The sequence below is a fragment of the Nyctereutes procyonoides genome, unplaced genomic scaffold, assembly GCF_905146905.1.
Source record: "Nyctereutes procyonoides isolate TBG_1078 unplaced genomic scaffold, NYPRO_anot_genome, whole genome shotgun sequence".
Lineage (NCBI taxonomy): Eukaryota > Metazoa > Chordata > Mammalia > Carnivora > Canidae > Nyctereutes > Nyctereutes procyonoides.
The window spans coordinates 44,030,328-44,054,023 of NW_026575140.1; the positions used below are offsets into that span (position 1 = coordinate 44,030,328).

Sequence of the window (23,696 nt, forward strand, 5' to 3'; positions counted from 1 at the left end):
AAGCTTGTTCTGAGAACCATCAGGCCTGATTTCTGCATGGCTGAACTGTGGAGTTTGTTTGAATGTGAGTCCCAGCTGTCAGAAGAATGGGGCCAGAGATGGGTGGAGTGACCGCTGCACGTCGGTCTCCTGCTGTAACCTTCCATCACCACGTTTGCAAAGCAGAAGTCTTATGGCTGCAAATCAGTACTTAAGGTCTTGGGGTTAACAGAAGCCCAAGCTATCTCATGTGGCCTGGGTTAGCTCAGGGGGGTGGAAAGAGACACTGTAGGGAGGAACATGTCTGGGATCAGGCCTCCAGACCTCAAAGATAACTACCTGCCTACCTCCTTTGAGTCTTTCTCAGTGTCTCTCTGGAGCTAGCACAAGTTCCTAAAGCACCTGACAGATGAGATATTTAAACCTTTTCGTTTGTTTGTTTTTTAAACATCTCCCCACATTAACCTGTCAGCAGAAGAAAAGCTCCTCCTATGTCAGGCAGGGTCCTGAGCTCACATAGTATTCTTGAACCAGGTGAGGACCTAGTTGAAATGACCTTGTTCAAAGACATCACTTTATATGCCCCCCTGCAGTCTCCTATGCGACAGTGCAAATAGTGTCTTAAAGGGAACCCATTAGCTTTGAAATGGGATCCTTGGGGGGATCCCTGGGTGGCTCAGCGGGTTAGCGCCTGCCTCTGGTCCGGGGCGTGATCTTGGAGTCCCGGGATCGAGTCCCGGGATCGAGTCCCACATCGGGCTCCCTGCATGGAGCCTGCTTCTCCCTCTGCCTGTGTCTCTGCCTCTCTCTGTGTGTCTCTCATTTATAAATAAATAAATAAAATCTTAAAAAAAAAAAAAGAAAAGAAAAAAGAAATGGGATCCTTTTTTAAGGGTCATGTGACTGACCCACAGGCATAAAGGGCGCCAGGTACAATAAATATGTGCTCAGAGGACTATGGAACGCTCAGCTCTGTACTCCATGACTTCTCTTCCAAGAGGAGCCCACATCCCGAGGAGCCAGACTCTTAGCCCTGGGCAGCACAAATTTTCGTGATTCTTACCTCCTCACCGTTTTTAGTAGTCCTTGTCTGGTGTGCTCTTACTGTGCTGAGCAACCAACATGTCATTTGAGAACCAGGGACTAAAGGAATTCACTACTCTATGTTCTGTTGGGTCCTCTTGGCCTTTTTCAGAACTTTCAACTTAAGCTCTTGTCTCCACCAAACCCCACCCCACTCTATTTTCTTCCCATCTCATCCTCATCCCCACTTGCAACCACAGTTGGGAAATCATTACAAGGACATCTGTTTGTTTATTTTAACAAAGGTGATGAGGTGGTCACACTGAACATGATTAAAAGTGCCCCCGTGGGTCCCGTGGCCGGGGGCATCATGGGATGCATCATGGTCCTGGTTCTCGCTGTGTATGCCTACCGCCATCAGATTCATCGCCGGAGTCATCAGCACATGTCTCCTCTTGCTGCCCAAGGTGAGCTCCCAATGAATGAGTCCAAAGCTCCTCCAGGAGGCAGTAGCTTTGGCTAAATGAGTCCAAAGCTCCTCCAACACAAGAAGGACAGTAGCCGATTGCATAAGCTGCTAAGCATTTAGGAGAACAGCACTTCATTTTCTGCTTCCAGGGAGTACGATTCATGAGTCCCCAAAGCCTCCTTTCCTCCTTTAGCCCATGGCTCATTCTTTAGTAGCTAGTTAAACCCTGTGGTCTTCATTTTGATTCCCCATAAAATCCCAAGATGCTCTCTCCTCTTACACAGGGCTAAGGGTCCCGCCTCCCGCCTCTGGAATAAGCCAATGAGGGAGTGCTGGGCAGTTGAGTGGGAAGTTTTGTTCTTCCTTCAACTCAGAGGTGTGTTCTCTTTGCTGTTCCAGACAAGTAGAGCAACAATACCCTGAGCCACTATTTGCAAGACCATGAATCTGTTCTGTTGTCGCTAGTACTACATAGTGTGAACGAACACATCCAAAGCAATAATCACATGTCTTTTTTTTTTTTTTTAATAATCACATGTCTTAAATGGGATAAGTAATCGAAGTCAGATACAGAATGATTAATCTGCAATCATGGCTTCCATACCAACTGTTTAATGTGATATCTGTGCTCACAAATGAGCACAGATACCACATGTCTATAGACCCCTTCCTTCTTTTTCAGGTACATTAGTAGAGGATTAAAGATCCATTGACCTCTACATATTCTTTTCTCTCTTTTCTTCAGAAGTTAATTTCAGGTGTCTCTCTTGATTATTCGTGTCTGGCACTCACTCTTCTGATTCCTACTCCTTCCTCCTTTACAAAAAAAAAAAAAGAAATAGATGGGACATCAGCTGATTGTCTTCCAAGTTTAGATTCGTTCATAATAGAATGCTGTCACCCAGGCATCAAACGAGCACTTCGCAGGGTATTAAAGTGGGTGATTTTGTTTGATTAAATAGTCATGTTTCTCTCTTTTTAATGATGGGTAGAAATGTCAGTGCGTATGTCCAACCTGGAAAATGACAGAGATGAAAGGGATGATGACAGCCATGAGGACAGAGGCATCAGTGAGTATTCAAGCTGCCTCGTAGCAGAACGTGCCAGCAGGAGGCTAACCCAGAATAAACGCTCCTTATATCCTTTTGGCTTATGTTAGAATTTAAGAATCGTTGACATGACCAAGGTTTTTCCTCCCCCATTTTCATTAGACATAAGTGGAGGTGCTTGCTTTGTTTTAAAAAATCTTAAAAGATTTCATGATGTTCCTTTTTTGCATGAAGTGCTTTGACCTAAAATACCTCCCCCTACCTTTTCTTTCTCCTCCTCCTTGCTTTCCAGCATAATATTATTTCAGAAAGGCAGAAATCAGGTATACGTTGTTTTAATCCCTCAGGGTATTAAATGTATATAATTTGGGGGGGGGGGCTGGGAAGACTATCAAAAGAGAGTTCCTTTAGTATTGAGATACATACCCTGGCCTTCAACTATATAGAACGTATCTTCTTAATGCATGTTGGAGACCTGTAATTAGGGACCTCTCACTGCCACTAATCCTCACAATTAAAAAAAAAAAATTACTTCTATCTCTTCAAAGACTAGCTCCCCCAAAGTGTGAATGAGCCTGTTCAGAGTAAATGTGCTTGATATAATAAAGATACTGGCATAAGAGTGACTGACTGTCCTTGCTTCCCACAGTCAGCAATACTCGATTTATAGCTGCAGTCATCGAACGACACGCACACAGTCCAGAAAGGAGGCGTCGCTATTGGGGTCGATCGGGAACAGAAAGTGATCATGGTAAGGTCCGGTTCCTTCTGAGGAACCTGGTGGGCTCCTGTGGTCCATTACTCATACCCACACTTCTCTTTCCTCTTCTGTACTCAAATTCATTACTTTGACATAGTTTTCCAAAGGACACATTCCAACATAGCATGTTTACAGGAGCCCAAGGGTCACTTTGATTACGTCTCCGCACTCCCAGATAATTGAGGTGACCTCTGGACACAGAGATTGCTTTCTAGATGTTCTCCATGTGTAAGGATTCACATTCTCTAAATGGAACCTGCTTTCTCCTCCACTTACCCTTGGGAATTGGCATCCTCATTGCTCCTACTACCCAGTGTGGTTAGTTGACAAATACCAGCATCCTCAAGGGCGCTCTCAGCCCATGTGCACTTGGGCCATGGCAAGAGTCTGTGCTTCCCTCTGACATTCCCCACCCTGACCTCCAGCCATGCCTGGAAGGTACAGGGAAGGATTCACCAAGAAGACAACAATTTGCATTGGACCTAAAGGATGATAAAAGAAAAGCTGGGGGCAAAGGATATTATAGGCAAAGGAACTGGTGTATATAGTTAGTCATGGAGGTTGTATAAGGTGGCTCTAAGATGCTCAGCAAGGATTGGGCTAGATTGGGAAGACACCAAGGCTGAGTGAGCTGTAGTTCAAGTCCACATGCTATACCAAAGATTTGGCCACCACTGAGCTTCTTACCTTGCCAGGGTTTTTATGGCTTAGCATCACAGAGAACTACAGACATGTTGGAGCGGCAGGAGTGTGGGACCTTTCCTGTAATTGTAAGATCTTTTTATTTTTCATACGGTTTAATTTTCCAGAAATGTTTATTTTCTTCCAAGAATCAGGTCTTTTTTAAATGTGTAAATAATGGATTTATACCGTTTGACTCTTCTTTCTCCATCTCTACCCTGGGGGGAAAAAAGGGATGTCTTCAAGCAGTGTGCTCCCACTCCTGTGCTAACAAATGCAGGAATGGGTATTCATCAAGGCGACCAGTGTTGCCTTTTACATTGACAGCCAGGTATTCAAACTCCCTTGGAAAACAGGAGAAGCCAAAACTCTGATTATAATTTGGAGGCTCCTAATTTGGGCTTTGAATGACATTGTTCCCACCAACTAAGTAGAAACCTCAGGTTTCTATGGAGAGTCAAAGCACAACTTAAATTTTTCAGTTTCTTTGACTTTCTGCTTTTTTTTTTTTTCCCCTTGTAAAAACCTTTGAACTTGCATAAATTCATTCTGCCAGCCAGTTCTGTGCCTCTTCTCCTTTGAATAATAAAACAGGTTTGAGGCTACTAAAGTTCAACAGAAATAATTTCTTATTCAGCAGAAATACTGAATCTTTTCTCCTCTCTCCGGATAGAAATTGCTTCAATACGAAATTGAAATTCTGAGTGACGTTTACGATGATCCATTAGCTCTCCCATTGTCTTAGGAAAATGGCATATGAAGCAACAGCTTAGATAAAAGAAATAGTGCAGTGTCAGTATCTGAAAGCTAAGGAATCTAGCTAAGGGCTTGCTTTCTTTCATTTTTCACAATAATTGGATCCCTGTTATCCCCGAGGAATGAAAAATAGTTTCTTGTGCCAACAGAATGCAACACCAAAAGCAATGGAAGGCATTGACACTCCAAATAATTCCAAATGCACCACAAAATCAATAGTGTTTAACTGCATGTTGTCCTATCCCTGAACCTGTACAGTGGGTCACTAAAAGTGCTGGCATCAAGTTCTAATGTCCCTGCGATGCTGAGAATAAGCCATAGGTGCACAATGAAATAAGGAAATTTAATTGAATGGCTTTGTTAGCACACTTCTTCCTCAGCTCTGTGTTCTTCTCCTTGGTGAACATACTGGGCATCTACATTTTGCACAGTGGGAGGGACCTAGTGAAGGGGCAGCTTCATTTCTGTGAGGCAGACTTGGGTAGAAGAGCTGATAAAATAGGGTCAACCCTCACTTGGAACCCACCTCTCCCCCTCTTTGCAGATTATGAGGTCTTAGGCTCCTTTGGACCTTGGTGTCCTAATAATTAAAATGGGAATAGAAATTTCTCCCTGGTACAGTTGTAAGCATTAAATGCAATAACATAGGGCAGGCATGTTGAGCTCAGGGTTGACCTCCCCCACCTCCATACCCACTCTGCCCTCAAGGAATTTACAATCTAGCAGGAAACTGTAAATGAATGCATGTATTCATGAGACTGATAAAAGGCTGAATATGACAGCTTCCTTAAAGGACCAGAACAAAGAAGATAGGGAAATAATTTACTTTTATCTGCACCTAAATCCAAGAAGTTCCCTGGGGGGAAGGTGGCTTGGTGCTGGCCCTTGAATTGTAGGGCCCTGGTTCTTTGCAAACCCAGTGAGCATATTTCCACGTGAGTCATTGGGTCTGATACACAAAAGGAAACTCAAAAGAATAAAGTACATAGATGTATAAGTACTGAACATACTAGACTTTCATGATAGGGTTCAGAATTGTGATATTGCTAGAATTAAAACTGAATGTTCCCAAGCCAAACTTGGAGACTTCAAGCTGTGTTTTTATTTAGATATACGGTTGACCCTTGAACATTATGGGCATAAGGGGCACTGACCTCCCCACTTCAAACCCTCACAGTCAAAAATCCATGTATGACTTGTAACTCCCCAAAAACTTAGCTATTGATAGTCTGCTCTTGACTGGAAGCCTTACCAATAACATAAAACAGTGGATCAACATACATTTTGTATTTTACATGTATTATATACTGTATTCTTACATAAAGTAAGCTCGAGAAAAGAAAATCACAAGACGGACGCCTGGGTGGCTCGGCAGTTGAGCGTATGCCTTCGGCTCAGGGCATGATCCCAGAGTTTTGGGATCGAGTTCCACACTGGGCTTCCTACATGGAGCCTGCTTCTCCCTCTGCCTGTGTCTCTGCCTCTCTCTGTGTCTCTCATGAATAAATAAATAAAATCTTTTAAAAAAAATAAAATCATAAGAGAAAAATGCATTTATAGTACTGTCCTATATTTATGGAAAACCAGCCTACACGTGGACTCATGTAGCTCAAACTCCTGTTATTAAAGAATCAGTGGTATTTCATGTGGCCAAGAGAGTTTTGTATTTCAAAGGAATCTTATTTTAAGTTTTCTATCTTAAAACTACTCAAAAATGGTCTTTGAAAGATAGAATTGTTTTTGTCAATATTCTAAGACCACTTAGAATAATTGTTTTTAGCACTCGACTATTTAGTGTTATGCTCACAAGCAGTGGTTAAAAACAATTCCTACCTACTGATGTTTTTAATTCTGTATATGCTCTATCCATTATCTCTTCTGAAAATACTGTATTCTAATTTACAACTGGCTTATTTTTAATTCAAAAACCGCCAATCTATATTTGTCCTTGTGAATTCATGTGTTGGTTACAGTCTTGTTAGAAACTTTATGCAAGTATATTTTAAGCAACATATTTTTTCTTTGCAAAGGGGAAATTTCCTCCTAGTGACTCAAATTCCAAAAAGCTTAAAAGGCAAATGCTGAGCCCTGATAACATGGTCAAAAGCTACCCAGTGCACCCCGAGACCATTTTCTAGAGGTGCACAGATATCCTCCTGCAGTTACTGTCTGTGGCCACAAGATGGGGAGTGAGTCCTCAGAGGGACCTTTCCTCCCTACCCATCAAGAGAGCTTTCTCAGGAACCATTAGCTAAGTATGTAAGCAGAATACAGAAGAGCAGCAGCCTCATCTTGACTCTTCTGTTCTGTCCTGAAGCCTCCTTTTTGCCTGAGGTCATCTTTGCAAAGACTTGACTGTGTGCACATTTGGATAGTAAAGAAATTTGTCCTTTGAAAGCCTTTGCGGATATCCTCTGTGTTTTAAGTGGTGCTTCCCCCTCCGTGAGTCAGACTGAGTCCGTCTTATTCATCACTGTTCCCAGCATTCAACAGAATTGCCTGGTGCTAAGTAAACACTACATTTGTTAAGTGAGCGCATGTGTTTGGCTTTTTCCTCCTCCTCCACAGCTTGCTATCCCTCCCTCCAGACTGTCATTAATTATTGAGCTAAGAGGAAGCCTGAGGAAGTTACAGAGGGGTTGGGTGCTGCGGAAATGAAACAGAACGTCCTCAGAGCAAGTGGTTCACTTTGGAAGAGCCTCTGCTGGGGGTTCCCATCAGAAAGCAAGGGCAGGAGAAATGGGGGTGTCCCTGAGTTGCACTGGGAACAACGCTACCATCAAAACCACCCTGAGCCTATGGCCAGCCAGGTTCAGAGCATCCCTGAAATCTTGAATTGGAACACCTGGGCGGGGCCCAGTGAGTCCTGGAATGTCTTCATTAGTAGGACCGCTGAATGTCACACCAGGTAAAAACCACAGATAACTAAAAAAGCAAATGCCATTGCTTCGGGAGCATAGTAATGTGATTTTGAAAAATGAGGTGCCTGCTTTGTGGGAGGCATTGTGTTGAATGTTAGGAGTACAGAAACAATTTGCTAACAGACAAGACAGCCCTGAAGTTTATTATATAGTAGAAATGTAAGATAGAGGGCAGCCTGGGTGACTCAGCGGTTCAGCGCCGCCTTCAGCCCAGGGCCTGATCCTGGAGACCTGGGGTCGAGTCCCACGTCGTGCTCCCTGCATGGAGCCTGCTTCTCCCTCTGCCTGTGTCTCTGCCTCTCTCTCTCTCTCTCTCTGTGCCTCTCATGAATAAATAAATAAAATCTTAAAAAAAAAAAAAGTAAGCTAGAGATGTGCATTGAATGCTATTTAAACTCACAGAAGGGGCATCCAACCCCATGTGTGCCGAGGGCTGGGCTTTGGGCTGCTTCCCAGAGAAGACCTTTAAAAATTGAAGCATGAAGCACAATAGCCAGATGAAGGAGGGTGGGAGGGTGAGCCAGGCAGAGGGCCTGTCACAAATGTGCAAATTAGTTAACAGTTACCGTGGGTGCTTGTAAATGAGAGATGGGAAGCCATTCAGGACAGATCTGGAGGCAAGGTAAAGACGGCCTGGTGCTACAGGTAGGCCAACAATAATCAACCGAGAGATGAGATTTTGCTAAAAGTGTATTTTCCATTCGAGCCCCCTGCGTGTGAAGCACGTGGTAGCATAAGCACACAGAGAGCACTTCGTAGCTGGAGATTCAGAGCTGCCACCCGGTCTCACATTCCAGACCAAGCACTGCCCAAGCTGAGAAACTCACTCTGACTCCTGATCCCTTATTCTTGAGGAGAGGCATCATCGTTTCCCTAGCCCCTGAACCTAGAAACCTCAGCCTTATCCAAGGATGTCAACCCTCCTGGCATCTTCACCAGGCAAGTCCATTTGGCCACCCAGTTCAGCCTGCTGTGCAGTCGAATGGTCTCTTGAAGCCAGCCACTTGCTCTACTGTCACACTGCTACTGTCCCTTCAGGTCTTCTCTTCCCTGGGGCCGGCACTGCAGCCTCCTGTCCTCTTAGCTGATCCCTCCTTCCTTCTGTCCAGCCTCCTCTTTGGCACTTTGATCCTCTTCAAGCACATGTGATGTCCTGCCCCCCCCCCCCCGCTTTACCCCCTTGCCTGTTAACCTAAATCCCAACTCCCAGCTCCACCAGCCACCTTGACCTGGTCTGAGCCTATGTGTCGGGCAGTGTCTCCTGCATCTTTCTCCCCCATACCAAGCTTTTTACCATCCCCTCAAGCCCACTAGAGATTTTCAGGCTACTGTGTCCTTGTGTTTGCTTATCTCCTGGCCTGCAGTACCCTTCTACCCCTCTCTTTACCTAACGAACACCTTCTCTCCTCCGAGGGCTACCTTAAGTGTCCTTCTCAGGTATAAGCCAAGTTAACCAGCTTTGGTATTCCTTTCGGTAGGCCTCTGTTTTAACACCTGTTTTCGTGCCCTTCTTGACCGTGGGCATCTCAGGAGCTGGGGCCTCACCTTTACCCCTTTTTGTGTTGAGCCCCCCACCTGGCACCAAGAAGGCTCTCTGACGGTAGACCTATTCGTCAGTGAACTCCCCCTCTTCTGCCCTGACTTCTCATGATCAACACTCCTGCATTTCTTGCTAGACATCTCCACAGACTCTCAAATCAAGATGTCTAAAGCAAAAATCATTTATGTCCCTGAGACCTGGGATCTCCGAGTCTTACAATCCTGACTCAAAGTCGCTGCGCCCTTTACTCCTCAAGCACCGCCCCCACCACCACATCCCCCTCACTTGTAATAGCTAACCAGCTTCTCTTACTTCTGCTCCTGAGATACTCTTAAATCTGTCCAATTCCATGCTTCGTTTTCTTAGTCTCCCATCTGTTGAAATAACCTCCTAACGGTCCCCCCCTCTCTCCTTTTTATCTTCTAAGCTGCCACCAGAACTCTCTTTGAAACACAGAAACTCATGCTATTTTTTTCAGCCTGCTCCAAACGGTCTGTTGTTTCTCCATTTTCTCTGCTTTGGCATGGCCTTTATAATCTGACCAGAACTCACCTTTCCACCTCCTGCCATGTCCTCCAGCTACCTACAAGCACTGCCCTCTCGCCACGTGATATGGGAATGGCCTTGGCACTTCACAGCTGTGCTCCTCTGTCCCCTGGCTCATATCCACCTACCAAACTCCTGCACATCCTTTAAAGCCCAACTAAAATACGAGTTTTTCTGTGAAGCTTTTTCTTTCTTCCAGCCAGAATCGGCCATTCCATGTTCTAGGTTTCAGTTATACCTCAACTATAGCACTTAACCATCGTCTGCATTAGAATAAACCTAGCTTCACGAGTACGTGTCTCCTGTTTGGTTGTGAAATCCTCAAGGAAAAGAGATCTCTCTTATTCGTGTTTCATCGTCTCCCTCTCTGGCCCCATAATGGTCCTCTATAAATGAATAATTGAATGGATCTATGCTTGTATTGGCTTTATTTCTCAAGCGCTAGCTTTTAAAAGCTGCTTCTGCTGGGACCAGGTTTTCACCATGGTGTCTCCTGCAATGCCAGACACCGTACCTAGCACATAATAGGTGCACAGTAAATATTCGTTGAGTTGGACTGACATCAATAATTCTGTCATTTGAGAAATGTTTCATTGAGGACGGAGAATTGCCTTTCGCATTTTTTGCACAGAGCATACATTTTCAACTACAAACTATTCTTGCTTGGCTGTATGCAAGCACATCAATTTTGCAGCCACAAATGTGACTAGCGCTACCCATGGGTAAGTGCTGATTGATGCTAACCGTAGATGCAGTGGAAATATTAATGAGCTGTCACTTCTCAACATTTTTAAAGGGGATTTTTGCAATATTTAAAAACATGCCAGGGTTCTTGGAATGGAATCCTTTGATCAGCAAGGGCATTTTCTTTTGAAACACGTATTACTTAGAACACCGAAAGAAATTAATCTTTAAATACGGTGAGCCAGCATACACAGAGAATAGTTGATTCCGTTGCTGGTTGCTATGGGTATATGTGGAGTTAGTATTTCATTGGGTGGGACTTTGGGCAAGTTCGTTAACCTCTCTGATCGTCATCTCCCTCCCTTGTAAGATGGATGTTAATCTACATACCTGGCTGGTGTGTGGGAACCCCAAGAGTCTGGCGCCTGCTGTGGAGCAGGTGTGCAGATGATGGCGGCAGTTGTTTTTGTTCTCACTGTGTTGTGACATCACATTCAGGCCTATTGGAGCCCTACTTTCCCTCCACCCAGCCCCCACCAATTCAATCTGAGCCCCATTATGACTTTTTTTGTTTTTTGAGGCTGCCTTTTTTTTTTTAAATCTTTTCCTTTATTTTAAATAAAATTTATCTCCGGGAAAAGTGTAGAAAGAGAGCTTCCAAATGTCAATGGTAGTCATCTGTGGATTAGAGGGGATGTGTGGTGATGTTCGTTGCTGTTTTGTTGATTTGGGGATTTGCTTGTGTATTTTTTTTTTCTTATCTGTGCTTTCTCAGGTATCTAAGATGATTATATATTATGTGATTGTGAAAAAATGAATGGCTAATAAAAGATCTCCTTAAAAATAAAGCACTTTGGGCAGCCCCGGTGGCTCAGCGGTTTAGCGCCACCTTCAGCCCAGGACGTGATCCTGGAGACCCAGGATCGAGTCCCACATCGGGCTCCCTGCATGGAGCCTGCTTCTCCCTCTGCCTGTGTCTCTGCGCGCCTCTCTCTCTCTCTCTCTCTCTCTCTCTCTCTCTCTCTCTTTGTCTCTAATAAATAAATAAAATCTTAAAAAAAAAAATAAGGTGCTTTAATGTCTGCTGGCAGCCTGCAAATGTTTGCACCCATGTAACACACAGATAGGAACATCTCCCAGTGCCCTAGAAATCCTAAGTGAAGTTTCCCTGCATCTGGAAGCTCTCAGCTGCCTGTTCTGTTCCTTTTCTAGGTTACAGTACCATGAGCCCACAGGAAGATAGTGAGAACCCTCCGTGTAACAATGACCCCTTGTCGGCGGGGGTCGACGTGGGAAACCACGATGAGGACTTGGATCTGGACACCCCGCCCCAGACTGCTGCCCTCCTAAGTCACAAGTTCCACCACTACCGCCCCCACCATCCCACGCTGCATCACAGCCACCACTTACAGGCGGCCGTGACAGTACACACTGTCGACGCAGAATGCTAACACTCCTCACCTCCATGAGAAGACGGGATCTGGGAGCTACAGAATGTTCTGGAGGGAGAAAGAGCCAGCATCAGATACTCCACAGCGAGAGACCCCTTGTGTTTGTGTTTCGTCCAGAGTGCTTTAACTCATTTCCTGCCTGTTCATGTGTTTCAAAAGGAGAAACAACCACAAAAATCACGCTTGTGCAAATGCAAGGCTGGCTCTGAGACGGAGGGGAAGGAAGCCTGATTAATGAACCTGCCATCGTACTAATGGAATGGAACAGAAGGCAGACCTCCAAACACGGAGACGGAACCTATAAATGAAACATTGGGAACCTTCGTTAAGCTGAGCCAGAGGAATGTTCTGAGGAGCCAGAAACATTCGGCTCTCCTTAACTGGAAGAGTGAGAAATGTGCCCTGCCGGAGACTGGGAATGTGGCACATCCAGAGAGAAATGTGCGCTTGGAAGATGACGCTTTGTTTCTTAGCGGTACCTAGATGCCACGGTTGCTCTATGGAACTCCTGTTGAGCTCTAAATGATGCATCTCAACATTTCTAAGTAAAGGATTATTTTTCTACTATTTATTGAACTTTCAAACATTCTCAAACTTTGGGGGAAAGAAAAAGAAACACATGAGAAATTTTCAGCGGTTATCCCTAGCTGTTTTGTGTGTGATGAAGTGGTTCTTTGACTAAGGAGTTCTGTTATTTAAGTGACACCATCCCACTGCCCCACTCCACAAAATGGGAAAATGAAGAAATCTTTCTCTCTGACTTGTTTACATACGTTTTCTTTAGAACACCGTTTCACGGAAGCACATCTTTATTTGTGTAATGCAGTATTCTTTCTCTGCATTTGACAGAGGTAGAGAAGGACAAAGGAATCCAAAATGTTTTTAAAGAAATTTTATGTTTCTCTTTAACTCAGTTCCACTCCCCGTACAATGCTTTTCTTAGATTTCTACAAAACCTAATATTACAACCCCAGCCTTTCAGCTAAGGGAGGGATGGATTTCTTCTCCTTGTGTTAGAGACTATATATAAATTTTTAAATGTCCCATTTTGATTGTGAGAATATTGAGTACATACAGAAAAAAGTTTTTAAAATTCAAAATTGATTCTTAAAGGTTTCTTTTGACGTCCTGGTTCAAAGCTGCTGCCAGTTATCCAAGAAGTTAACCACCAAACCACTTTGTGATGTAGACAGAGATTATTAATTCAATCTGGCTAATATAACATGGGACATTGTAATTTTAAAGTAGTGTTCTAATTACAGTGATGTATTTTAGATTCACATTTTGTGATTCAAATATGTTATAAAGACATTCTTGCACCGTGTGTGTGGTAAATCTCCGTTTATACGTAGTTGGAAAAAAATTCACTGAATAATGTTTTAATGATAGGGTATTACGATATAATGTAAAAAACAATTGGTTCTTCAACAGTACAGAAAGTAAACTATATGCGTGCTATCAGGAAACCCCTTCATACTGTGTATAAATTTGCAGTCTAGTGAAATAAACTGTATGAATGGACAGTTTTAGTGTTTATAGCGATTTGTTAATGTACCACTTCTTGTGCCTCAAGGCCAATTACATTCACTTTGTAACCTAGCAGATCAGTCCCCAGACTGAAAGTAGGCCTCCTCTCGATGCTGCTGTCAACTTTGGGGGCTTCTGGACATCTTGATAGGCAAAAAATTTAAGAATACAGTGGGATACAACTAAAAGCAAGTATTAAAAAATGTGCGGAACATGGCACCCCCGTCCTTGCTGAGCATCTACATTCATGTCAATAATAAAGAAATGGTTGCTCTCAATTTGCTGGAGGAGAATGGGTGACTTTCCTGTCTTTCCAGAAAATTAAACCTCTCCCTGGGATACCCGTTTATTTCCTGAAGTTGAGAACACTTGAGTGATGACACTAGCTTCTTGATAGGGGGGGAATGTGGGGTTTTTCAAGAAAAGAACCACAAAACACAGCTTAATAAAATATGTTGGAGCCTACTCAAATGTGAGAACAGAAATGCATTTTGTGTCTTTTGAGATAAATATCTCCCCTGTCCTGAACTTCAGGAGAAAGTAAGTGAATGCTTCTACCAGAAAAGAAAACAGAACTGTGTTTTCCAGCCTCTCACCCAGATTTGGGAAATTTTGCCTTTCTAAATTCCCTTTTGTCTTCTCCCCCAAGTGTTGCATACGATGCTGTTTCAACATATGCTGTTCCTGTTCTTGTGTTCAAAGAACAGTTATGTTTTTGGAAACTTTATATCATTGTGACCTATATTGGTGGCTCTTGCCCCTCAGATAACATTGCATGATAAACATGACCCTTCCCTGAAATCCTGGGGAGGGAGGTCCTAGCAATAGCTTCTCATTCACTAAGGCCCTCTTCATGCCTATAACCAGCGTGCACATCAGCGTTGACAGGTTTCGACAGCTAAAGGTGCCCCGGGTCACTTGATACAGCCAGAAAAGGGAAATTCCTGTTTGTGGCCCAAACAAAACAGACCCATCTAGCTCTCAAGTATATGTTCATCTGTTTTCTTGACACATTCTTTTTAGACAGTTTGGAAAGTGTGGGTTTTTTTTTTTCTCTGCCTTATGATTTAATTTGCTCAACTAAGCCTTATTAATATTTTCATTTGAAAAATGTCAAATTTACTCAGGTTTATTTCGCATGTTGGTGACTGATATGTGGAAAGAAATCCCAGAAGATCACTTAAGCTCATTTCCCTGTGGTGATGGACTGCTCTAATGATTACTCTTTCAAAAAAAGGTGGGGAGGGGGGGAACACATCTGGTAGAGTAATATCATCAAAATGTATCAGCCCAGTCTCATCCGTGTCATCTTTGGTCTATTTCTGAAGAGGAACAGTGATTTTCCTGGCTGAAATACAATGCCATTTTCAGAATTTTTTCTGATTTTTCAGTAAAGAATATTAAGTTGAAAGATCTATTTCTACAGCTGTTAGAAGATGGTCTGTTTAATAGCTAAAGTGTGTGTACCAATAGATGTAGCTATATATGCATCTGAAACTTTTAAGTTTTCTTCCAACCTCCCTCATTGTCCTAAACTGCTAATTAGGGCCTCTCACCCCCACCCCACCTTATTTCAGTGTTTCCTAACCTTTTTAAAAATTCATTATTGCCACCATCCTCAGGAGAAAATTTTGATTCAAATTCGCCCTTATAAGAAGTTAAATAGTAGCAGAGAAGATTTTTTTGGATGGCATAGAGCTTGGGAGGCTTACAAAACCATTGTAATTATTTGATTTCTTCCCCCAAGAACCTATTTCTTGATGTGATCTATATCTTTGTTCATGCTGTGTGTGTTTACTTTTTCCCCAGCTTTATTGAGGTTTAACTGACATGAAAAGATATTGGGGCTCCTGTGGCACCATGGTGGCTCAGTGGTTGAGCGCCTGCCTTTGGCTCAGGTCCTGATCCTGGGGTCCTGAGATCGAGTCCCACATCGGGCTCCCTGCAGGGAGCCTGCTTCTCCCTCTGCCTATGTCTCTGTCTCTGTGTCTTTCATGAATAAATAAAATCCTAAAAAATATATATATTGGGGCTCGTGGGTGTTTCAGTTGGTTATACATCCAACTCTTGGTTTCTGCTCAGGTCTTGATCTCAGGGTCATGAGATTAAGCCCTGCATCAGGCTCCATGCTTAGCACGTAGCCTGCTTGAGATTCTTTCCCCCCACTTTTCCCTCCCCTTCTCCTACCACTGCTTGTTCTCTCTCTCTCTCTCTCTCTCTCTCTCTCTCTCTCTCTCTCCCCATATTTAAAATTATAAGTTATCTAAAATTGGGCAGCCCGGGTGGCTCAGCGGTTTAGCGCCATCTTCAGCCCAGTGCCTGATCCTGGAGACCCAGGATCGAGTCCCACATCAGGCTCCCTGCATGGAGCCTGCTTCTCCCTGCCTGTCTTTCTCTCTCTCTCTCTCTCTCTCTCTCTCTCTCTCTCTCTCTCTCTCTCCCTCTCTCTCCCTCCCTCCCTCCCTCCCTCCCTCCCCCCCTCTGTGTCTCATGAATAAATAAATCTTTAAAAAAATAATGTATCTAAAATCTACATCATGGTGATTTGATATATGTATTCATTGTGAAAAGATTTTCCCCATTAACACTTTCTTCATTGAATTTTTGGTGAGAACATTGGCATTCTCTCCTCTACTCTTAGCAAATTTCAGTTATACAGTACAGTGTTGTCAACTCTAGTAACAATGTTTTACATTAGTTCCTCAGACCTTATTCATCTTAGAGTGAAACTGTGCCCCCTTACCAACTCCCCTATTTCTCCCACCCCTGTAGCCCCTGGCAGCCACTTTTCTACTCTGCTTCTGGGAAGTGTGACTTTTTTTTTAATATTCTACATATAAGTGATACCATGTGGTGTTTATATTTCTTTGACTTATTTCTCTTAGCATGATGTCCTTAGGGTCCCTCCATGTCACAAATGGTTGGATCTCCTTCTAAGGACTGAATGTGTTTTTTTACCTACTTTATGTTCTTTTCTGCTCTTAAGAGAACGATCTGCTCCTCTGACCTCTGCAAATCTCCATTTAAATGCAACTTCTAAAATGTGGATGGAACTGGAGGGTGTTATGCTGAGTGAAGTAAGTCGATCAGAAAAGGGCAAACATATGGTCTCATTCATTTGGGGGATATAAAATATAGTGAAAGTGAATAAAGGGGACAGGAAAGAAAATGAGTAGGAAATATCAGAGAGGGTGACAGCACATGAGAGACTCCTAACTCCAGGAAATAAACAAGGGGTGGTGGAAGGTGAGGTGGGCAGGGGGATGGGGTGACTGGGTGACGGGCAATGAGGGGGGCACTTGACGGGATGGGTACTGGGTGTTATGCTATATGTTGGCAAATCAAACTTCAATTTAAAAAATACCAAAAAAATGCAACTTCTTTCATGATCAGTTTTCTTAACCCCTACTTACCACTCCTGAGCCTGATATAAAGTGACCTCTGCCCATTCAATCTTCTAAAGCTCCTCTGCACCAGTCATGAGCTTCTAGCTAATCTTGGCTTGGATGTTAGCTGCATTTTCATATGAGCTTTTTTATAGCCTCAACTAGACCCTAGCTTCCTAAGAGCAAAGACTGTTACTGCTCTTTGTCGTGCCCATGGCACCATAACCTATACTTTGCAGGGAGGGCCTTCAATGTTTGTTGAGAAGATTAAATGTCTGGTGTGTCAACTGCAGCCATAATTACAGTTGACCCTTGAAAATCACAGAGGTGCGGGGCCCCAACTCCCCACACAGTCATTAGAATCCCCAAAAAAAACTTAACTCCTAATAGCCTCTTGTTGAGAGATGCCTTACCAATAACGTGAACAGGTAACATATTTTGTATATGTATTACATACTGTTATTACAATAAAGTAAGCTAGAGAAAAAAGTTAAAATCATGAGAAAACATTTACACTACTTTATTAAAAAAAAAAAACACTCTTTGTAAGTAGACCCATGGAATTCAAGCCAGCGTTCAAAAGTCAACTATAGGGATCCCTGGGTGGCTCAGCGCCTGCCTTTGGCCCAGGGTGTGATCCTGGAGACCCGGGATCGGGTCCCACGTAGGGCTCCCTGCGTGGAGCCTGCTTCTCCCTCTGCCTGTGTCTCTGCCTCCCTCTCTCTGTGTCTCTCATAAATAAGTAAATAAAATCTTTTAAAAAGTCAACTGTTGTTACAACAGATAATATACTATGCAAAGTAGTAGATGAAGTAAATTTATTTCTCCAAAATAAGTATTTGCTCAATTGATTAGTACATTTTTTAATTGAGGTATAATTGGCATAACAATATATCTTAAGTAACAAGGTAATGAATGATTCAGTCTTTGTATATATTGCAAAATGATCACCACAGTAAGTCCAGTAACATGCATCGTCATACACAGTTACAGGATTCTCATGATGAGAACTTTTAAGATCTACTCTCCTAGCTACTGTGAAATGTACAATACGGTATTATTAACTATAGTCGCCATACAGTGCATCATATTCCCATGACTTAGGACTGGAAATTTGTACCTTTCAACCACTTTCATTCTGCTCACCCCGCCACCCCCCCCCTTAGACAACCCCCAGTCTATTCTCTATAACCATGAGCTTTATGTCAATTTTTTGTGCAACAGTTTTTTAGTATATTGCAGTAACAATTAGTACCATATTCCATGTTTAGCAGTTTTTTAATGCTCTCAGATGTAAAAATCCTCAACCTGGGCAGCCCGGGTGGCTCAGCAGTTTAGCCCTGCCTTCAGCCCAGGGCCTGATCCTAAAGACCCGGGATCGGGTCCACATTGGGCTCCCGCATGGAGCCTGCTTCTCCCTCTGCCTGTGTCTCTGCGTCTCTCTCTCCCTCTGTGTCTCTCTCTGTGTGTGTCTTGTCTCTCATGAATAAATAAATAAAATCTTTAAAAAAAAATCCTCAACCTCCCATCAGTATAGATGCCTGTAAAGTCTTACATAAATTTTACAATTTATGTGATGTGTACATCTAAGTGCAAAAATAATTCCTGTTGTGTAATTTGAACATACAGTTATCCAATACCCCGTATAGTTTTACGTGGCATTTGTTTGGAAGAAGGGGTTCTGTTAACATGGGAGTGCTTCAAATCTTCTCTTCGGACTCCTTGTGCTTCTTTCACCCCACTCTCATTCTATTTCTGGGTGCTGCTTGATTAAAGTGTTTGATGTAACAATATCCCCGCCAGGATTACTGCCTTAGTTCCTACTGCCTTGTGCTTTTGGAAAAAGAAAATTACATAACAAGAAGCTTGGCTCCCCTGCAAAAGTATGTCCCTGACTTTCAGGGCTCCTTGACAATCCTTTGTCCAGGCCCAGTTAATTCTCCAGCACACTGTCCTCAAGATCTGTTCCAGAACGTGTCCTCACCCCCCTGCCCTGCCACCCGCCCTGCCACAGCCTCTCTGCAGCTGCCTTCATTCCGCTCTGGCCTTAGGGTAGAAATCCCACCACTTGGACACCTTCCCGTCAAGGTGGCTCTCAGACGGCCCCTCTCTGCTCCCGGGGAAAGAATGTTCCAGCTCCTTCCTAGAGGCAGGCGGTCCTCAACTGGCATCACAAATGCACGTCCTCAGCTCCCCTTGCTGTCAGTGATCCTAAAACACCCCAGCGTCCCCTCCCCCACAAGTGCCAACCTTCCTTCCCCTTGCAGCCCCCCTCCGGGTGGTTAGATTCCCCCCCCCCCCGTCTCTCCCTGCTGTCCCCGCAGTGCCCCGGGCAAGCGCTACCTGCGGCTTTGCTGGCACTGCCAACCGAGGCTACAGGGGCACCCTCCTGCCCAGGCTGCGCTGACGCTCCGTGCACCCCCTCTTCGTCCACAAATCTTTTTTTTTTTTTTTTAGATGTATTTACTCATCAGAGAGAGGAGAGGCAGGCTCCATGCCCGGAGCCCGACGTGGGACTCGATCCTGGGACCCCAGCATCACACCTGGGCCGAAGGCAGGCGCTCAACCGCAGAGCCCCCCAGGGTCCCTTCTTCCACGCATCCCGCCCCCTGTCCAGTTGCCTGTAGGAGGAGCCACACGGTGCTTGCAGGCCGGAGCGGGGCAGGCGTCCCTGCTCCCCTACCCTGCGGGCCGTTGCCACCCTTTCTCACCTGGGCAACCACGGCGGCCTCCCCGCTGTTCCCCTGGCTCCCACCCAGTTCACCTAATCTTAGTTTTGAGGGAAATGTCATGTACCGTAAAATTAGCCATTTTAAAGTATACAATTCGGCGGCATTTAGTGTAGTCAAAATATTATGCAACCATCCCCGCCATCTCATTCCGAAGTATTTGTGCCATCCTAGGAAACCTCAAACCCACAAAGCAATCACTCCCCATTCTCCCTTTTCCTTAGCCCTTAGAAACCACCAATCGACTTTTCTGTAGATGTCTATGGATTTACCTAATCTGGGCGTTTTTTTAAAGATTTTATTTATTGGGCAGCCCGGGTGGCTCAGCGGTTTAGCACCCCCTTCGGCCCAGGCCGTGATTCTGGAGACCCAGGATCGAGTCCCATGTCTGGCTCCCTGCATGGAACCTGCTTCTCTCTCTCTCTCTCTCTCTCTCTCTCTCTCTCTCTCTCTCTCTGTGTGTGTGTGTGTGTGTGTGTGTCTCATGAATAAATGAATAAAATCCTTAAAAGAGAGAGAGATCACACACAGGGAGAGGGAGAGGGTGAAACAGACTCCCCACTAAGCAGAGAGCCTGACATAGGCTCTATCCCAGGACCAGATAGCACAACCCCAGCGGAAGGCAGAGAGTTAACCAACTGAGCCACCCCAGGGGTCCCTCATCTGGACATTTCATATAAATACAATAGGTGACCTTGTGTGTCTGGCTTCTTTCACTTAGTAATGCTTTTGAGGTTCTTCCATAATGTTGCATGTCCCTCTTTGTGCTGAGTACTGCTCCATCACATGGCTACATCCCCTTTTGTTTATCCGCTCACCATTTGATGGATATTTGGGTTGTTTCCATCGTTTGACAATTGCATATAGTGCTGCTTTGAGTATTTGTATACAAGTGCTTGTTTGAATACTAATTTTTAATTTTTTTGGATGAATCTCTAGGAGTTGGATTGCTTGGTTTCATGGTGACTCTACGTTAAACATTTTGAAGAACTACCAGACTGTTTTCCAGAGCGGCTGTGCTGTTTTGCGTTCCTACCAGCAATGTACAAGAGTTCCAATTTCTCTGCTTCCTTGACAACGCTGATTTTCCTTTCTCAAAAAAAAAAAATATATAGTCATCCCAGTGCATATAAAGTAATATCTCATTATAGCAGAGCAATCTTATTTTTAATGTAAAATTAAAACCTGCTACTTGTTTAACACACTTTAACCTTTTGCCACTGACCACCCTCACTCTGCCCTGAGGATAAAGCCATTTTACCCCCAGTCTCTTCATTCCCACTGTCTTCTTTTTTTCTTTTTTTAAGATTTTATTTATTTATTCATGATAGAGAGAGAGAGGCAGAGACACAGGCAGAGGGAGAAGCAGGCTCCATGCAGGGAGCCTGATGCGGGACTCGATCCCAGGTCTCCAGCATCACACCCTGGGCCAAAGGCAGGCGCCAAACCGTTGAGCCACCCAGGAATCCCGCCACTGTCTTCTCTCAATTTTTTATCTATGCCTTGCTCGCTCTGCCTGGGGTACGTCCTCTCCATGCCCCCCCAACTGCCCCACTGCTCCCCTGCGTAACTACTGCTCCTCCTTCAGATCTCAGCCTCAGTGCCTCTTCCTCAGAGACCACCCACCTGCATTAGCTTCCCCTGTTGCAGGAGAAAAGTTATTTAAACCCAGAGCTGGCTGTGGCTGCTTGTGCCTCCTAACAGAGATGATTACGGGGAAGATCCATCTTTATACTGATCCTCACACTTGCAGAGGAAAAACAGCCTGAAACTCTGAATCCCCTGCCAGTCCCGCGCTGCAAAAGAAGGAGTCTCTTCATCAGGTGGAATGGATCTGCAGAAAAAGCTAGGGTAGATGGTGCTTCTGAAGGGGCTTGGGAAGCAACAAGCTGGGGACAAGTGGGGAGTCTCAAGGCAGGAGAGGGCCACCAGACGTGACGGCCTGGCGCCCACAGAGCAAGGTGACCAGGGAGAGCGTGTGGGGCACAGGTGGCAAGGAGGCTCAGGGAGCGTTGGCGATGGATTTGTCTGGTGGTTTCATCTGTACCTGCACCTCCTCTGGGCTTCACTGAGGATTCCTGGACACAAGCCCTGAGCCAGTGACTTCAGAGGAAATGAAGGGAGATGGACCAAGGGCGATGAGCTGGGCCAGAGCAGAGAGGAGGCCGGCAGTGTAGAGGGGTAAGAGGCCAGTGGAGCAGCTGAGGGAACCACACCTCAAGGTCAGAGGCCCCAGGAGCTCTGAGGAGTTCACAGGAGTCTTGGGAAGGTCATTGGATTTGCTACAGGGCACGGGATAAAAGCTCCAAGCCACTTTTATTCCAATCCCCAGCACAGTTGGAGCTCAGCTGCGTGTGGGTATTTCACAGCACCCCATGTGAGACATCTCCTCCTTTGCTGTCATCACACGCAGTTATTTGTTTTATGTCTGCCTTCCCAGCAGGCAAAGTGCGGGACAGTCAGGGGTGTCTGTCTGTCTGTGTGCTGCGTCCTGGTGCCTCTCTTGAGCAGACACATAATGATATTTGCTGAGTGAAGAAACTTATTTCTGACCAGAATTTGAGGTGAATTCAGAAAGGGACAAAAGATACTAAAATGGGATGATTTCATATTTTTTATTTCTCTCCTCTGAACCGAAAATAGGAGCAAGAAAGATAGTTGAAAATTCAAGATGCCTAAAATTATAGAGATAAGTTTCTTTGCTAAAAGATTGGAAGAGGTTGAAATTGCCTTATCAGAATGTCCCATAAGCTCTTTGAAATCAACCTGTCAACTACAAAAATATCAGAAGGAAGTAAAACCCCATGCTCATGACCTTGATGTAGGAAGACTTTCTTAGACAGGACCCGCTGAAAAAGCGAAAGTCATAACTCAAAGGTTGGTGTAATTAAAATCTTTGTACTACAAAAATAACCCCAAAAAAACCTAATTGAAAAAAAGAACAAAGGCTTGGCACTGACAATAATATGTATTAAAACTAATGTATTAATAATAATGAATAACCTAATTAAACTATGAGGCAAAGAAGAAATTGCCCAATACAAACTTAAGCCAGTTTCTCTTCAGTAAAAAAAGAAGATACAAATAGCCGGTAATTATGCGAAGAAATGTTCAACATTTCTAGAATTAATAAGATACAAATTAAAATGAGCTAAATAAAGGTTTTTCACCCATAAATTGCAGAACTTTCAAAGTTGTATAACACTCTTAAGCATTGGTGGGAGCATGTACATTGGTATAGATACTTTGGCAAATCTACTGAAATTTAAATGCACACACTGATTTCACTTCCCCACATGTATCCTATAGAAACACGTGTACACAAGGAAACGTGACAAATTTGTTTACAGAAGCGTTTGTTGAAATGGAAAGAATTGGAAAGCATCTCAGTAATGACAAGTGTGGAACATGTATTATGAAATATTATGAAGCTGTTTTAAAAATAAGGTGGGTCTCTGGTCATGAACATGGTTGTATCTACAAGACATATTATTGAGTAAAAAAAAAAAGTAAGTTGCACAGAGGTACGTGTAATGTTATACCTGCTGTTTAAAAAAACACAACATATTCCAACAAATTGTCTTCAGGTGCAAGGAGAAAGGGGTGGCAGTGGCCAAAGGATATCAGACTTCTTATGTATAATGTTCCAAATTTTTGCAAGACAAGTGTAATTGCATACTGTTTGCATTTTACAGTAATTCGAATTCAGATGCATAACAGGAAGACACTATGGGGCAATAAGAATAGAGGAGCTGATGATATGCTAAGCAAGAGAAGCCAGACACTGAAGAGAGAATGACGAGTAAATCCACGGAGATGAAGTTCTCCTAGGATGAAATCCATCAAGATGAATAACAGGCAAAACTATTCTATAGTGAGAAAAAGAATCAAAGCTGTGGCTCTTCTAAGGGTAGTGGAGATAAACTGGTGAGGGGCCCTCGGGTGGGTGGAAAGATGGGGCTCATGTGGACAAATCCATTGTTAAAGTTGGACAGTTGTGATCAGTGCATTTCAAAGTCTGTAAGTTGACCTCAAGAAATGAAATTAATAAAATTGTCTAGTTTTGTGTCTGTCGTGATACAATGCTTGAAATTTTCATTTTGCTCTAAGTTAAACTCATGCGTTCTTCACGAAACACACTCATCTTCCCATCTCTGCCATCCATCCTCCCATTGACGATGTCACCCATGCTCAG

General features: G+C 43.9%; 1 protein-coding gene across 1 annotated transcript in view; it reads left to right on the forward strand.

Moving 5' to 3' along the window:
- CACHD1 (cache domain containing 1) overlaps positions 1-13,969 on the forward strand; it is a 203,066-nt gene extending 189,097 nt beyond the window's left edge. Inside the window, exons 24-27 of the mRNA XM_055305410.1 lie at positions 1,308-1,469; positions 2,464-2,541; positions 3,170-3,271; positions 11,621-13,969. Coding sequence (XP_055161385.1) covers positions 1,308-1,469; positions 2,464-2,541; positions 3,170-3,271; positions 11,621-11,859 — 581 coding nt within the window. The 3' untranslated portion in view covers positions 11,860-13,969. The remainder of the gene's footprint in view (positions 1-1,307; positions 1,470-2,463; positions 2,542-3,169; positions 3,272-11,620) is intronic.
- Positions 13,970-23,696: the final 9,727 nt, after the last annotated feature.